This window comes from Somniosus microcephalus, chromosome 5 (assembly GCF_052327205.1).
Source record: "Somniosus microcephalus isolate GS21.2 chromosome 5, FLI_Smic_1.0, whole genome shotgun sequence".
NCBI classification, from domain to species: domain Eukaryota; kingdom Metazoa; phylum Chordata; class Chondrichthyes; order Squaliformes; family Somniosidae; genus Somniosus; species Somniosus microcephalus.
The window spans coordinates 145152031-145170257 of record NC_140991.1 but is presented as its reverse complement, the minus strand read 5'-3'; the positions used below and the strand labels follow the sequence as shown (position 1 = coordinate 145170257).

The 18227-nt window shown below is 43.1% G+C and overlaps 1 protein-coding gene across 5 annotated transcripts in view; it reads left to right on the top strand.

Moving 5' to 3' along the window:
- dync1i1a (dynein cytoplasmic 1 intermediate chain 1a) overlaps positions 1-18227 on the top strand; it is a 281234-nt gene that overhangs the window by 245090 nt on the left and 17917 nt on the right. For all 5 annotated transcript variants that reach the window (XM_085988332.1, XM_085988335.1, XM_085988333.1 and 2 more), the window contains 2 exons: positions 10467-10611; positions 16414-16554. In XM_085988332.1, coding sequence (XP_085844458.1) covers positions 10467-10611; positions 16414-16554 — 286 coding nt within the window. The remainder of the gene's footprint in view (positions 1-10466; positions 10612-16413; positions 16555-18227) is intronic.

Sequence of the window (18227 nt, the reverse complement as noted above, 5' to 3'; positions counted from 1 at the left end):
ACATCCACGTCTTCTTCAGTAGAGCTCACATGACTCATTGTGGGTGCTCGGGATAGTGCATCTGCTAACACTATGTATTTGCCTGGTGTGTAGATCAGTTCAAAGTCATATCTTTGCAGCTTCATCATGAGTCGTTGAATCCTTGGAGACATCTCATTCAGGTTTTTTTTTATGATGGCAACCAGAGGGCTGTGGTCTGTCTCAACTGTGAAGGTGGGAAGTCCATATATGTAGCCATGAAACTTTTCTAGTCCAACTACCAAGCCTAGACATTCCTTTTCAATCTGGGCGTATCGACACTCAGTATCAGTCATAGACCTGGAGGCATAGGCAACAGGCTTCCAATCGTCACCCTCTGCTTGTAGCAAGACCGCACCTAGGCCATCTTTCGATGCATCCGTTGACACTTTGATTCTTTTTGTTGGGTCAAAGAAGGTGAGTACAGGTGTGGTTGTCGGCACTGTTTTGAGGTTTATCCACTCTTGTTCATGTCTTTCTGTCCATGCGAACTCATTTGTTTTATGTAGCAGGTCTCGCAGACAGGCTGTCTTGGCTGACAAGTTAGGAATGAACTTTCCAATGAAGTTTATCATCCCCATGATGCGTAGCACTCCTTTTTTGTCAGTGGGTCGGGGCATTTTGAGTGTGGCGTTTACTTTTTCCATATCTGGCTCTATTCCTTTACCAGATAGATTATCTCCTAGGAAAGTGACTTCCTGGACGCCAAACTGACACTTGGCTTTGTTGAGCTTCAGTCCATTCCGGCGTATGCTCTGTAGCACTTTAGTCAGTCTCTCATTGTGTTCTTTCAGTGTGGAGCCCCAGATGATGATGTCATCAACATAGACCCGAACTCCTTCCAGACCTTCAATTATGTGTTCCATCGCTCTATGAAAGATTTCAGATGCAGATATTATCCCGAAAGGCATTCTGAGGAAACAATACCTGCCAAATGGTGTGTTGAAGGTACAGTATTTGGTGCTCTCTCCATCCAGTTTTAGTTGCCAAAATCCTTGTGAGGCATCGAGCTTTGTAAAGTATCTGGCACCTGACATTTCACTGGTGATTTCTTCTCGCTTGGGAATCTGGTAGTGTTCACGTTTTATGTTTGCATTTAAGTCCTTTGGATCCATGCATATTCTTAGATCATTGTTCTTTTTCTTTACACATACCATGGAGTTAACCCAGCCTGTTGGCTCTTCGACTTTCCTGATGACTCCTAATGTGGTCATTCTGTCCAGTTCATTCTTGAGCCGGTCACGCAGGGGTGCTGGAACTCTTCGTGGAGCATGCACCACTGGCTGAGCATCCTGCTTTAGTTGGATCTTGTAAGTGAATGGTAGAACTCCAAATCCTTTGAACACATCCTGGAAATTATTCACTACAGAATCCACCGAGTCATCTGGTCTGCTTATGGCACAGTTTATACGGTAGACTCTTTTGACCAGTTCTAAGTCCTCACAAGCTTTGTCACCCAGTAGTGAATCAAGCCTTTCAGCCACAACAGAAAACATGAGATGATGCACTTTGTCTTTGACTGTCACTTTAAGTCTGCATACACCTAAGCTATCTATTTTCTGTCCATTATAGTCCTTCAGTAGTACTGACTTTTTCTGTATTTTGGGCTTTTCTTTCATATTGTTAATGTCACTCATACTGATTAAGTTTGCTTTTGCCCCAATGTCTAGTTTCAAGGTAACTAATGCTCCATTTACCTGCAGTGGGATCATCCATTTGTCCTCTTACTGCATTAACTTTATGTTCAACATTGTCCATTTCTGAGGGCTGCACATTTTCTGTATCCTTTTTGATATTGTCACATGACACCATTCCTACAAAAAATGTCTCACTTAAATCAGTGTCCTCAATTACATTAACTCGTTGCCCTTTCTTAGTTTGTACTTTTGAAAAGCATTGTTTGGCAAAGTGATTCTTTCCATTACACTTTGTGCACATTTTTCCAAACGCTGGGCATTGTCTTAACTGGTGTTTGTAACCACAGCGTTTACAATTAAAAATTTCATCCTCCGATTGCTTTTCATTTCTGTTCTGCCCATGTTTCTTCCCCTGAAAGGACACAGCACCGACAGCAGCATTATCACTCATTACAATCGCATCATTATTGATTTCACTGAAAGTCTTCGCGTGCTTTCGAGCTAGCTCGCTGGCTTGGCATATTTTCACCGCATTTTCCAAATTTAGTTCGGTTTCTCTCAACAGACGTTCCCTGACTTTTTTTATCATGAATACCAAACACAATCTGGTCACGAATCATGGATGCTTTGAGCTCAGAGAAATTACATGTCTGTGCTTTCAGTTTCAGATCAGTTATAAGGCTATCAAAAGTCTCATTTTGCTGCTGTGTCCGAGAACAGAAGATGTATCTTTCATAGATCTCATTCTTTTTGGGAGAGCAATGTGCATCAAATTTTTTTAGCACATCTTCTAATTTTTCTCTGTTCTCCTCTGGATTAATAAATACAAATGTATTAAATACCTCTATCGCCTGTGGGCCTGCAACCGTAAGCAGCAACGCTATCTTCCTTGTGTCTGGCTCCGTACCGAATCCGATGGCTGCAATGTAGAGTTCGAATTGTTGTTTAAGAGTCTGCCAATTGTAGTCGATGTTTCCTGTGAGTTTCAAACGCTCTGGTGGCTTCAAATTCTCCATGTCGCTTTTCACAATTTTCAGCAGATCTTCACCACCCTGGTACCTTCTTATGTTCATGAATAAATAGACATTCTTATTATGAACACAGCTAGCTTTTGCTAGTTACTTTATTGAGCACATGTGGACTAGGTACAGTATCTGTAGAGGCTTCCATCTTGGCTGTTGCCTTGTGGGTCGCCTAGTGCCTCATGGGTAATGTGGTCTTAATATCATACAGCTGGGTAGTGTAGTCTTATACATACAGCTATATACAGCTCTACGGCTCCACCTAGTGTCCACTATAGAATGACATGTTATTGATCATTACACTCTCTTTGTCCTTTTGGTAATGATTTTAAGTTTATGCACTCTAGTTATTAACTTATGACCAATAGAAATGTATCATCAGCAAACTTGGATATATTACATCATCCGAAAACACAGCATCAGTTTCCACATTTACACTGACGACACCCAGCTCTATCTCACCACCACTTCTCTCCATGGTCTCTATTTTGTCACATTGCTTGTCCGACATCCAGATGAGCAGAAATTTCCTCCAACTAAATATTGGGAAAACTGAAGCCATTGTCTTTGGTGCCCGTCATAAACTCCATTCCCTAGCCACCAACTCCATCCTTCTCCCGAACATCTGTCCAAGGTTGAACCAGATTGTTTGCAACCTGTGTGTCATATTTGACCCCGAGATGAGCTTCGTCCACATCCGCTCCATCACCAAGATCGCCCACTTCCACCTTTAACATTGCCCGACTGCGCCCCTGCCTCAGCTCATCTGCTGCGGGCACCCTCATCCAGGCCTTTGTTATCTCTAGACTTGACTATTCCAATGCTCTCCTGGCCAGCCTCCCATCTTCCATCCTCCATAAACTTAAGCTCATCCAAAACCCTGCTGCCCGTATCCCAACTCATACCAAGTCCCGGTCACCCATCACCCCTGTGCTTGCTGACCTACATTGGCTCCCAGTCTGGCAATGTCTTGATTTTAAAATCCTCATCCTTGTTTTCAAATCCTTGCATGGCTTCGCCCCTCCCTATCTCTATAACCTCCTCCAGCCCTACAACCCTCCGAGATCTCTGCGCTCCTCCAATTCTGGCCTCTTGCGCATCCTCAATTTTACTCACTCCACCATTGGCAGCTGTGCCTTCAGCTACTTAAGCCCTAAGCTCTGGAATTCCCTCCCTCTCCTCCTTTAAAATGTTCCTTAAAAACGACCTCTTTGACCAAGCGTTTGGTCACCTGTCCTAATATCTTCTTGTATGGCTCGGTGTTGAATTTTGTTTGATCACGTTCCTGTGAAGTAGCACTTTGGGATGTTTTACTACGTTAAAGGCACTATATTAATGCAAGTTCTTGATGTTCGTCTGACTGGTCTATAGATAGCTGGTTTAGTCTTTTCTCAATTTTTGAACAGAGGTGTTACATTGATGATCCATCAGTCCTCCGATACAACTTCCACAAACTAAAAATTCAAAATTTTTATTTTATTCAGCGCTTGAACAGCATTTTTTTTCTAATATCCATTTTAAAATTGTAGATTTTTGAATAGTAGGTTTTAAAGCCACTACTTCCATTTTCCTTATTTGGTGGATTATTTATTGTATTTTTATTTGACATGGAGCGTAAATACTTTCAAATAATCCAGTATTCAATCTAACTTGTGTCCTAAATGTAGTTAATGAGGAAACCGGTTTCCCTTACTAAGCCTGCCTCCAAACCTTTAAGTTATTTTACGAATGCAATGATTTTCTGAAATCTTTTCTCTGTCCTCATGGATGGAAATATTATTCGGCCTCTAATCACAGCGTTCACTGTTTCCCACAGGAGTGTTGTCTGACCTCCAGGGTGGTGCAGTTCAGAAGGAATTTCTCTATATCTCCTTATTTCTATTTATTTATGGATGCCTACTCCCAGTCTCCATGTGCTTAACTTTTGGGTGTAAGTCAGCTACTTTTTATTGAAGTATGATCTTTGACTTGTTGGTATTATTACCCAGTTATTAAGATCATCATTTTTAATTGGCTGGAATTGGCTTCCTTATCAATGTCTGCCATGTCCCTGCTACAAACCTTTCAGCTTTAAGGACTGATTCCACAGTCAGGCACTCCTAGGGTGGAGCAGTGCTAGTAGGGAGTGCTGGCAGGCAAAGCGCGGGCCCACAATGTCTGATTTTCCATCCATTTATTTAAATGGTTGGAAATTCAAACACTTTGTGCCTGTGATTTCCTGGTCAGCTCTCCCTACAAGCACCAGTCTGCTCTTGGAGTATCCAAACACGAAGGGCTGGATTTTGCCAATGGGGAGCTTTTGGAGGCGGGACTCCCACTTGTCGGGTTTTAGTCCCGCCTTCATCGACTTCTGGCCAACACGCTATTTTCCCTTGATTGACCTTGTTAAACCCGCCCAGCGGGTTTAGCAGGCCAATTAAGGGAAAGCCAGTTACAGAGAACATCAGCGTATGACGTTTCATTTGTCAAATTTTTGACAGCTGAATTGTCATCGTTTGACAGCTCTGTGAAGCTGTCAAACACTGACATTCTATGTTGTTTGATGAGTTCTTGTACTCAAGACTCATCAAACCTCTTTTGTGAGCAGAAATTAGATGCTTGTTGCATAGGAGAATGCAGCAGCCATCTGTCATCTCTGCCAGTGAGACTCCCCGCATCCCCAACGTTTGAAGCCTGCAGGAAGAAACAAAGGTAAGTAAACATTTTCTATCACTTTCCACTCACCTCACATACTTACCTCTTCACACTTGCACCCATCACTTACCTTCACTGTGCACTTTTGCACCCTTCCGACCCCCATAGACCCACTGCTCGCCTCGGTGACTGACATGAATCTTGCCATTCATGTAGAAATGACTTGTGAAATAATACTGGGCGGCCTGCTGGTGGCGTTGTCCAGGGAGAGTATAAATACTCAGGCATGGGCCCAGCTTGCTCTGGACATTTTGTAAACAGGAACTAGTGAAGGACAACTAGACCTCCATGTTGTGAAACAGTTGATTAAAGCCTTGTTTAATACTCAGACCGAGTGCCTAGTAGTTTTCTTACGTCAATTTAATCAACTGCTTGCTGCTCTACGCTCAGTGGTTTTGGGAACAGACAGCTACGACTCAAACGGTAGAAGGGAACCAGAGGTAGTAATCAATCCATCATGGAGAAACTACTCCGACCCGCCTGTCTTGACCTGGACCCGAATTCACCTACAACTGCTAAGGTATGGAAACACTGGTATCGTACCTTCAGCAACTTCCTCAGGGTGTGTGGTGAGAATGTTCCTGATAAGTTACAGATACTTGCCAATTATGTATCCCCTCATGTGTTTGACTGTATCGAAGACTGTGTAGACTATGACTCCACTATCCAAATACTACAGCAAATATATGTTAAGGCCCCAAACGAAATTTTTGCTCAGCATCTACTGGCCACAACTCGACAACAACACTTGACGAATTCCTTCAAAAACTTCGCAGGCTCAGCAAGGATTGTAATCTCAAAGCTGTCTCAGCTGAGCAGTACCAGGAGGAGTTAATTCGCGACTCCTTTATTAATGGAATTGCATCTCCTTTCATACGCCAGCATCTGTTGGCGAATAAAACCCTCAAGTTACAAGCTGCCTATGACCAGGCATGTTCTCTGGACTTAGCAAAAAAAAATGCATGTGCCTATCTTTTACCGTGTGCACGGACTGCTGCTATCACTTTTGGTGACTCCTCCAATGGGCCTCGGGCGGAAGCCCTCACTGATGACGACTCTATCCTAGCTGATGACAACCCTACCCTAGAAGCCCTCACTGATGATGACCCTGCCCTAGCGGCATCTTGGCAATCTGGAAGGAAGTGTTTCTTCTGTGGCACAGGATTTCCAGAAACAACACAAAAGACTCACTTTCGAGTTTGGAGGGTCAAAGCCGGAGCTTACTATTTCCAAAGTACGGTTTTGTGCACTTTCGGCGGCTTCGCTCGACGAGCCCTCCTTGTTTGCCAATCTTTCCCCCCCGATGTAAGCCCATAGTCACTAAATCACGACGTTTCAGCCAAGATGATCGATCCTTTATCGAGGCAAAAATCTCTCGCCTTCTAGCTGATGGTATCATTGAGCCATGTTCATCTTCCTGGTGGGCTCAAGTCGTCGTTATTAAAAATCCTCTGAAGCAACACAAGAAACGTCTTTGCATCGATTACTTGCAAACTATTAACCAGTATACCGACCTGGATGGCTACCTACTACCATGCATCGATGACATGGTCAATAACCTTGCCAACTACAGGGTATTTTCAACTTTTGACTTAAAGAGCGCATATCATCAAGTACCATTAAAGGACTCTGACAAAAAGTATACGGCCTTTGAGGCCAATGGTCGGCTTTACCAGTTTTGTCGCCTTCCATTTGGGGTCACCAGTGGGGTGGTTGTCTTTCAACGGGCAATGGACAGCCTAGTAAAACAGGAGAACTTAACGGACACTTTTCCATATCTGGATAATATCACCATTGCTTGTCATGACCAGAAGGAGCATGATGCCAACCTCCAGAAATTTCTTGACGTTCTCCGTCGTCGCAACTTGGCCTTAAATGAGTCCAAATCTGTGAAATCAGTACCATCAGTCAACATCCTTGGCTACTGGGTGGGCAATGGTGTCATCAAACCGGATCCAGAGTGACTTCGTCCACTTCAGGAGCTCCCTCCTCCTACAAATCTCGGCTCTCTTTGTTGGGCCCTCGGCATGTTCGCCTATTATGCGAAGTGAATACCCCACTTTTCCGACAAGATCCAGCCCCTGCTTCACGCAGTCATTTCCGTTGGAGGCAACGGCTATTTCAGCTTTCAACCTCCTCAAGCAACAACTGGAAAAAGCCACGCTTCGTTCCATCGATGAAAATCTCCCTTTCGTGGTCGAATGCGATGCATTGGAGGTGGCGATCTCAGCTAGCTTGAATCGAGGTGGTCGACCCCGTTGCATTTCTGTCCAGAACTTTGCAGGGTAGCGAGCTCCATTATCCTCCTGTCGAGAAGGAGGCTACGGCTATCATCGAAGCAGTACGTAAATGGAGTGATTTTCTCACTCGTCGCCATTTCACGCTTACAACCGATCAGCACGCCGTGGCCTTAGTGCGTTTCCGGTTATCCAGCATAAAGATCAAGAATAACAAAATACAGCTCTGGAGGATGGAATTGGCCGCCTTTGGCTACACCATAACTTATCGACCCGGCAAAGATAATGTGGCCCCAGATACCCTCACGCGTGCATTCTGCTCTTCCATGTCAACTTCGACTCTTGTGGATCTTCATACTGACTTATGCCATCCTGGCGTTACCCGTATGTTACACTTTGTGCGATCTAAAAATCTCCCATTTTCTACGGAAGACGTGAGCAGAACATGCTCCACTTGTAGAATTTGCGCGGAATTAAAACCGCAATTCTTCCGTCCATCGGATGGCTCGCTCATACACGCTACACAGCCTATGCAGTGACTCAGCATTGACTTTAAAGGGCCACTGCCTTCTTCAATGCGAAACACCTACTTGCTTACTATGGTGGACGAATATTCATGCTTTCCCTTTGCTTTCCCCTATCCCAATATGCTTAGTTCCACAGTGATCAAATGCCTCGATCAGGTCTTTTCCCTTTGCGGTACGGCCAATTTCATCCACTCTGATCGGGGTCCCTCCTTCATGTCAAGCGAACTCAAAAGTTATCTTTCCCAACGGGGAATCGCCACAAGTAAAACGACACTGTATCATCGTATTGGAAATGGACAGGTTGAGAGATACAACGCCATCGTTTGGAACGCTGTTCGTCTTGCACTGAAGTCACACAACCTATCAGACCAGCAGTGGGAAACTATACTCCCTGACGCATTGCATTCCATCAGGTCTCTTTCTACATCCACCAACGCTACTTCTCACGAGCGATTCTTCGGGTTCCAGCGTCGCTCCACTCATGGGATGTCCCTACCGTCATGGTTGGCAGCTCCTGGCCCCGTGCTGCTCCGAAAATTCGTCCGATCCTCTAAGAGTGATCCCCTCGTCGATGAAGTGGAACTGATGGATGTCAATCCCATGTACGCATACGTGTGGTACCCTGATGGCTGGGAATCCGCAGTGTCACTTCGGGATCTGGCTCCCTGCCCAACTGGTCCCACGGACACAATCGATGGTGGGATCCGTATTAATGAAGCCGATGCCCTGCGCTCCTGTGAGGATGACGCCCTACCCGGGATGTCAAGGGATCTGCCAGCTATTCCGCCAGATCAACCCGGGGAACCGAGCGCTCCCCGCGGGATGGCCACCTGAAGCCAGGACGCCGGTCAGTCACCGACTACTGGGCAGGGTGAAGCCAGCTCTGCGCCTGTGGGGGCCCGCACCCGGTGCCACGCTCTCCCCAGTCCTCCTAAGGTCGATCAAGGCAACACGGACTCTGCCAGCCCGCCGGTACAAACTAAGCGACCCAGGGACCAAAACACGGTCCGAGGAGACGTGCCTTCCGGCCACCAACAGAGATCCAAATGCACCTGGAGCCCCGATCTCCCCAGTCCCCCTCAGGTCGATCAAGGCGACATGGACTCTGCCAGCCCGCTGGTACGAACTAAGCGACCCAGGGACCAAAACATGGTCTGAGGAGACGTGCCTTCCGGCCACCGACTGAGATCCAAACGACTGCATCTATTAGTCCGACTAATTTGGTAGAAAGAAGCCACCGGACTTCCAATCTTTCAGGCGGGAATAATGACATGAATTTTGCCAGTCATGTCGAAATGACTTGTGAAATAATACTGGGCGGCCTGCTGGTGGCGCTGTCCAGGGAGAGTATAAATACTCGGGCACGGGCCCAGCTTGCTCAGGACATTTTGTAAACAGGAACTAGTGAAGGACAACTAGACCTCCATGTTGTGAAACAGTTGATTAAAGCCTTGTTTAATACTCAGACCAAGTGCCTAGTAGTTTTCTTAAGTCAGTGACCCTGGCGGGGTTCGCAGCCTTCGGGAAGTCCGCACTTGTGTGGGTAAAATGGGGATAATCCTCTTATTTGCCTGTTAACAGGCAGTTAAGTGGCTGTAATCCCCTTCCCGCCTCCAGGCGACGGGACCCAGCACAGGTCGGCTACCCACCTCCCGGAAAGATGGCATGGAGGCGGAATGGGTACCCGCCCCCAGATTTTACCATTTTCCCGGTAGTCCCGCCTCCAAACCTGCCTCCCCAAGGCTGGCAAGATTGCGCCCGGAGTCATACTGCCACCTTGTACCGGCGAGGCTGTTTTAATTTTATTACAAGTGTTCGATGAAATCACCAATGTAGATATAGACATTTCAGGATTTTAGTACTTGCATGTAAAATTATTATTATAAGCACTGAAATTTCATAAGAAATTCCTCCCAGCGTTCATTAGGAACAGTGCATCTTCGTGAAGATGACTTTTCAACTCCTCCCAAATGTAACTCTATTATATTTATAACTTTAACTCATGGGATTAATAAAACAATCTAACAACACTTTTATTTCTGATGGAATAGTAGCTCAGCTGTATAATGGAATAAACTGTTTGAGCTGTCAAAGTCCTGTAATATCTTTTGATGCTACTGTATCATAAGTTGCCATGCTGTAATTCTGTCTTTGGATAATGCATGTGATCTGAAGCTACTGAACTATTTCTTGTGATCTCACAACTGCTGAACCAATGGAAAAGTGAGGTCAATGAATGGATAACTTATGGTTGCTAGATTACAATGGCTTTCAAAGAGTTTGTTTTGTTCGGCAAGTAATGAGTTATTTAGCCTAAAACTTGTTTTCCAGTAAGGCCGGTATTGGTGAAATGTTCGAGGGTCATCAGGGTCCAGTGACTGGTATCAACTGCCACATGGCTGTGGGACAGATTGATTTCTCCCATCTGTTTGTCACCTCTTCATTTGATTGGACAGTCAAATTGTGGACCACAAAGGTAAGAAACGCTCACGTATACCTAACACTTTGAGACTAGGATTTATAACAATCTTGCATGAATCTTTTCTAAGCCATGACTTTTTTTTCTAGGATAGTGTGCATCATAACTATAGACTCTTCCATTTTTCCTACTAATTTGAAAATCCTGAGCTTTATGCAAACTCTACATTGTGAGGTGTCCAAACAATTCGGGATTTTGGTTTTTCATGTTTACATGATATTTTCCAGCTGTCCTATTCTGTGAAACATAGGCTTTTGGAACTCATTTCTTTTTGCTAGGATGTTTTTGATCACTCTAGACTGCAAAGATTTAACATATTAATAACACTCTGTGCTTCCTCCTCCTCCCCTTCCCCCCCACTTTTTAAATGACGAGTTTAATTTGAGTGATCCTGTTATAGTCTCGTCAAATTTGAGGTATAAACCTCCTCATAACTAAGTCATAATGGAACAAAAACTCGCATCTGTGGGGTTTGTGTCACTGTGACACCAGTCTCGGTGCAGTAGAAATATGGGCTTCATTTTGTAACTGTTCTAACTTTGTTGCAACTTTTCTTGATCTCCCTGTGGTTGAAGAAAAGCTGCTTCAAGTGAGTGTAATCTATGTCATCCTGCCGAGTCTTGGGGTGGGTGGGTGGGAGAGATGAGGAAAAAAGTTGCTGGCATCTTGGTGGGGGGTGTGGAGGAAGATGCATGGAGCTGGCAAGAGGACCCCCATGAGGGCGACAGAAGGAAATCCCCAGAACAGAAGTACTCCCACAAAAGTTTTTGATGAAAACCACTACAGCAGTTTGAAATTGTGATAGCATCTGTTGAAAATGCAAGAGGTACAAGTCTGCAATGGGTTTTATTTTTTAAGAGGGGAAATTTCATGGAAATTGGGTTGTGTAGCACCCATTTTTCAGGTGCTATATGGCTTCCTAGGTCCCCAAAATGGCGAGCAGGAAGCACGCACGCGCACCTCCGAACATTAGTGCACTGCCCGCCGTATTGGGTAATGACAAACGAGGTGTCCTTTACCCAAAACTGAAACAGGCATTAGGCCCTTTGTATAAGCAAATTAGAAGCCTGGTGCCTGCTTGAGGTCCCCGCTGCAACACTGGTTTGCCCTGAGGCAGCCATCGCTGTCTGCAAGCGGGGAAATCAAGCCTGCAGAAAAAAGGTAAGTAACTTCTTTGTAAACCACCCGCCCGATCGCTGCCACTCCCTGCAATCTCTCACCCTGGTCCACCAGGCTCCCTGACCTCCCTCTTCACCACCACAACCCCCCACCGGCCCAAACCTCCAAGCTCCCAAATCTCCCTCCTGATTGTCTTGCCCCCATTGGCCAACGATTGCTCAGCCCAAACTTCCATCACTTACCTGCGTGGCCTCCCTCTGCAGCGCTGTTGATTTGTGGGGGCTCCTCTGACTGTACCATTCATGCGCAGGGTAATTACTCTGTGCAGGGTATTGCCCAAAGATGGGCTATCCCGAATCTCTAGGCTGACATCTCTTGTCTCCACTCAAACTAGAGAAACTCATAAGCCCTTTAAGAAATGCAACATTTTCACTATTTACAGAGGATAGCCTTTAAGCACCCTTGCCTGCCTGACCCCTCGCCCCCTCCAAACAAAACACGTGATTGTGGCACGTGTACAACTACTATCAATACATACAACTGTGCTAGCATACTTACTGTCTTTTTTACACTCCTGTAAGTACTCTGTAAGCAAACTGTATCGCAATTCTGAAGAAAGTAAAAATCAGAGTGGCAGTTTAAACAAATTTGATATTTATGGCATTGCAAATGCTTTAAAAGTTGCTCCCCCCCCCCCCCCCCCCACAACCGCAATCTGGAGTGATGCTGCCTTTGAACTTCAGTACTTGTCTGTGCTCAGTAGTACAGTCGTTGCCAGTGTGGCAATGTGTCATCACCACACTGTTGTCAGTACCTGGGTGCCTACTTGGCTGGATTCTAAGCTATAAGGTGTACAGTGATGTAAGTAGAGCTTACATGATGAAGGGTATGTTTTGTTCAGCGAACATATTGAGACTTTTTTTTCCAGAGACTGGTATTTTGGTTTGTATTTTGTCCAAACTATGACTCAGATTAAAGTACATCAGAGCCCACAGAATAATTCATAATGGTAAATTGTTTCCTTCTCCATTGTTTTTTTTCCTAAAGCCAAATGGCATGGCAATCTCCACAATCGTGCATTTGTGATGTTTTTTGTATTAAATAGCAAGTTGTGTATAGTATAAGAAAATGGAATTGCTAATATTTTTAACAAAAACAGGTAACTTTTAAAGTATTTGCAATGCCACGACAATTTTATGAAAAATATTCTTGTTTTGAGCAAGATCTGTTTTGATGCTGGGTGTTCTCACGAATGGGTTGCACAGAGTAATAACTCTAGTGATAGTTACTGGAAACCACGCTAAATGTACAGTTTTTGAATCCCATCGTCAATTGACATTCAAGTTCAAGTCTTTACAGGAATATTTTGACAGATCTGGGGCATACTCGTCAGCGGAGTAGTAGCAGAATTTGCTTTCTTAGGAATGAAAAAGTGTCAGGAGAACCTGACCCGCTGTGTTTTGTGATGGCCAGTATGGAGCAGCATTGGCAACAGATCCATAGTGTGTCTGGAGCATCATAGCTGAAGGAGGACAGCGTGGAGGCAGAACTGGTTTATGGGGGAGGAAATTTGCAAGGGAGGGATTTTTTTAACCACCGTTGAGCTGGGGGGAGTTAAACCTTTAAAGAAACAGAATACTGGCGTTGCTTTCTGACTATGGTGAATTTTGTGATGTAAAAAAAATTGTCAAGTCCCAAATTAAAATTTCACTTTCAGTCTTGTCATTTTTTCCAGACATTGAGCTGCTAGAACTGCCGAGAAAATATAGTGAGGCATTAGCAAAAGTATAGCTTATGTAGGAATTCCTTACCCATCCCTTTTCTCACTGGTTGACTAACTGACGCCCTAGTTGTTCAGGTTTCTGTCACAACACATTCTTTCCTTTTCTTTGCCAGATGCTTTGATTTTCTCGCATCAGAAAACCAGACTGATCATCATCCCTTTGTTGTTTGACTCATTTATCAAACTCAATTATAAAGAATGCATTGCCTTAAAGAACAAACCTCAAAAATAATCAGTTTAGTCTTATCTTCAGACTGAATTTATTGCGAACATACCTTTTGAACATTTGGACATTTTGAGTGCACCATGTGTACCAAATTATAAAGTGTTTCTCCTGTACTGTAACTACTATTGATAAAGGCAATGTTGCTACTGACCAGTTGGATATTTGCAAATCCTATGGAAGAGCCTGGTCATTTCAGTAGCAGTTAGGATAAACAATAAGAACGTGTCTGAATTTAGATGGGACGGGAGGTGGAGCTTCATCTTTGTTAAAGGTGACAAAGGAATACACATACAAGTAAATTCAATGTGAATTTAAAGTAGGATTATTTTACCTTGGGACAATTTTACTTTTAAGAAGTACCTTTGACAGTCCTAATTTGATGCCGTAAATCTTAATGATGTTTCCCAATGAGTCTCAAAGCAAACCTCATTGTCGTGAGTTTGTGCTTGCAACCAATAAATGAGGTTGTATTTAAAACATTTTTACCTAGCAATGTCAGTAATGCATTAGTAGTTAACATGCGTCTCACTCCTTAATAAAGATAATAGCAATATGCCTACAAAAATCTTTTGCGTGTCTTGTACATGCACTTAACATGATGCAGTGACGTCAACACTTAATAAGAATGTCGCCCAAACGGCAGTTTTTCATTAATTTCTTTTAATAAGGAAACAGTAGGATTTTGAAGAATTAATTTTACGTTCTGGCCTGTCTGACTGCCTGCATGTACAATTCCAAATGTAACATTGCTCTTTTTTGAATGGTGGCTCATGAGATTTGTAATCTGTCAATCAAAATGAAGATAAAATTAAAATGCTGCTGTATAATCTATTTATTCAAGAACCTTTGACATTTCTATCCCCAGTCGAGGTGGCAGAAGCCAATGTGAGAAGCTATTAAAATGTTGTACTTCTCACTTGTGTGTTGCCTTGCAATGCAACTTATTGGCCCAGATATTCCAATCGCAGGCCTCCCGCAGGTGGAGGACTGCGATCTGGAAAAATCTGCGCCCTTACCGGAGGGCTCCTGGGACACGCACAATTCCAGTGCTGGGCCTCTCCAAACTGCCGGTGTGCAGCGCCCACATCCCAAGGGCGCAGGTAGTTCGCAGCATCCCTGGGATCACGTGGGCCATGGGGAGCCAATCACAGAAGGGAAATCTCCTTTCATACACTTGACAGAAAGACCTGTCAAATATATGAATGGAGATCACCCCCAAAACATAGTAAAACTTTAAATACATTTTTAAACAATCATATTTTTAAAATGACTTGAAATGACAAATTAACTCTTAAACAAAAATTTAAATTTTTGAAAAAAAAATTAAAGTTTACGGGGTTAAAAATAAACTTTTTTAAAGTATTTAAAAATGATAAATCAGTGAAAAAATTTTTTTTTTTAAACTTTTTCTCAACTCTTCTGGTAAAAGGTGGCCTTATGCCTGCTTTTACCAGGCACAAGAATTGTAAGGGTTTTCTGCGAGCTTTCGTGACAGATCGGAAATGCTGGTTTCCAGTGCATGCGCTGTGCATGCCTGAAACCGGCATTTCCGACGTCCCTGTGGGTGAGTACACAGCGCGTACCCACCCGTAGGGATCGGAATATCCGGCCCATTATTTTGCACCTGACAAATCAAATACCATTGCACCGTGACTTGATATGATCAGTTGGGTGTTTTACATGACCAGAATAAGTGCTCAGAGACTAATGTATGGCGTTTGAGTCATTTACTGTTTAATCCTTCAAAAACTTAAAACTGTGCCTCTGACTTTAGAGTGTAGTGTGTGTTGTGTTGTGATTTTTTTTTTTAATATGAGGATGGGGTGGCAGAGGCTGTTGGGAAGCCAGAAAGGGTTACTGTAATCTGAGGCACCGTGCAGCAATTAAAGAAAGACCGTGACAATCTACATAAATAAAGGGAAGGGAAAAATCTGCTGTTTATACTATCACTAGCATGAAGAAGAAAAATAGCATACTTAACTCCCAAAAAGGCATTCACATATTGGGGGTTGGGGGGTGCGGGGGAGAGGCGGGGAGGGGGAAGGAGAGGAGGAGAAGCACTTTTCATTCAAATGTCTTGCGAGAAGATGACAGCTAATAGCAGTAGCCAGTATGTTGATCTGTGAAGTTGAACGTTTTGCCTTTGATGTTGTCCAGTTTGTCCTTGCAGCTATCCACATTGTAGATGAAATGTCTGGAGTGGAGATAAGCAGAGGAGGTCATGTGGCCCCCAGGGAAACAGTTCACATCAATTACAGCAGTTACTGCTGCACAGACTTTTTTCACTAGATGGCACTCTGTATCTATAATGGCAGGCTATTGTCTGAAAGCCTGCAGTTAGTTCTCCTGCCTGGTTCACTTAAAGCATCCCATAATCCTTGGCAGGTTTACCACAGTTTGATTCATTTGGACATGTAACCTCCTACTTGTCGTGAATGAACTGTGAGCTAAAGGCCTATACGTCTACCTGTCGGGAATGGTCATACAGTCCTTATGGTATTTTTTTATCTTACTGGACAGCTGTTGTATTGAAGTTACTGCACACCTTTGCAGACTTTCATCTCATTGGTTTATGACACTTTGAAAATGTGCAAAGTTTTTAATTAGACTTGCCAGACAGCCTCGGGCAGCACTAGCGCCACAAAGTCTTCTTGCTCTCTCTGCCTTACAGCACAACAAGCCTCTCTACTCCTTTGAAGACAATGCAGACTATGTCTACGACGTCATGTGGTCACCAGTGCATCCTGCACTATTTGCCTGTGTGGATGGGATGGGGCGATTAGACCTCTGGAACCTCAATAATGACACCGAGGTGAGGAAGAAGTTAACCCTTTCTGATTTAACCGCTTGTTTTTTAATACATTTGAAAGTATTAGAACTATTCCTGTCAGTGATGCTAATGAAGGGTCTTCTGTACAACATTCTTTGCATGTTGATTTTCAGCTTCAGAATTTCACTGAATTATGGAAAATGAAAACTCATGAACAATTTAACCCTAATCGTGTCTGAACAAAATCAGAAAAATAACTTTTTTAATTAGAGCTTGCAGCTTGGATTCCTGTTGCATAATTAAATTTATATATTGCATTATAATCTCAGCATTTTACAAATTCAAAATTATGTTTCTTAACTTGAGGTGCAAAAAACTATTTTGCATATTTGCACAACCATGCCTGAATTAATTATTCTTGTAATGTGTTTTTTTGGGTCACAAAACAATTATGTAGTTTGTTATTAAACCCAATATTTTTCACACTTCATTTTATGTGTAGTTTACATATAATTTTGATATTTTTTAATGTCACATCAACTATAAATAAAAATGTGGGCAAGTCATTTCAAGCTGGACGTCAACGGACTGGAGACAAAAAAATCTTTTGAAGTATCCACAGCAGGAAGCGGTGCAGCCTTTTTAATTATGATCCACACAGCTGCAGGATATGAGTGGGAAAGGCTTTTTCTACAGCAGCTATGTTCTAGGAGGAGGTTGTAGTGCTGTCAGGTATATTTTGTGAAAAGCACCAATCTACCAAATTTAGATAAAAATTAGCATGCAGAAGTTCAGTTTGGTCATCTCTTGCTTTGGTAAAATCTTCCCCAATGATACTTGTCTGTTTAAATATTTAACCTTTTCAGTTCCAGAGTAGTACCACAGAACTCATAATTCCTTTCAGCCCCCACTCCATAGATTTGAAATTCAAATGGCTGAAAAACTACAGTGGTTTTAATTTAGGTTATCTCAGTCAGACTGAGCTATAATTTTAATCAAATTTATCCTTTTCACAAAATGAATAATAATTTGAATATTGTAAAGATATTACTAATGCTTTAAAATCCTGGCACTTGCTATGTTTTGGAGTACTTACAGTAATGTTAAAAATAGGTCCCAGAAGAGCCGACGTGCATCTAATACTCTCTTGATATTATAGAACTGCTTCTAAAGAGGCCGGAGCGTCTGGTGTTGTGGAGCATGCACTATTTACATTGCAAGCCTGAATCCACAGCAACTTCCAAATAACTGAGTGTACAAGATTGCATATTGTTTAAAAGTTGATTTTTATGGCTTTCAATTCTAGCTGTCATACCTTCCCTGAAGATGGGGGTACAGGCCAGTATTGGGAAAACAATACTGCTGATCTTCATGCCAGCAGCAACATTTATAATTGCTGTTACAGCTACTGCTCCCCATGAAGGAACCTGGTGACAAACTCCTTGAAGTGGTTCTCTGCTCCCTCTAAGGATGATGATGCTAGCTCATCTACATTATAGAGCTGCCCCAAAATTGACAATGAACCTGCATCAAATATTAATTTTAATGTTTTATTATCTAGATTGGTAATTTCTGCTCTTGCAGTTAAATAGTTTATATTCAGTGTTGTTTTTAAACTAACCAAACCTATGATGATTAATTTGATAAATAAGGATTGCCTTGTTGGATAAGTTCTTTTCTTCATTAGATTTGCACCCAGGAATAGGTTAGATGTT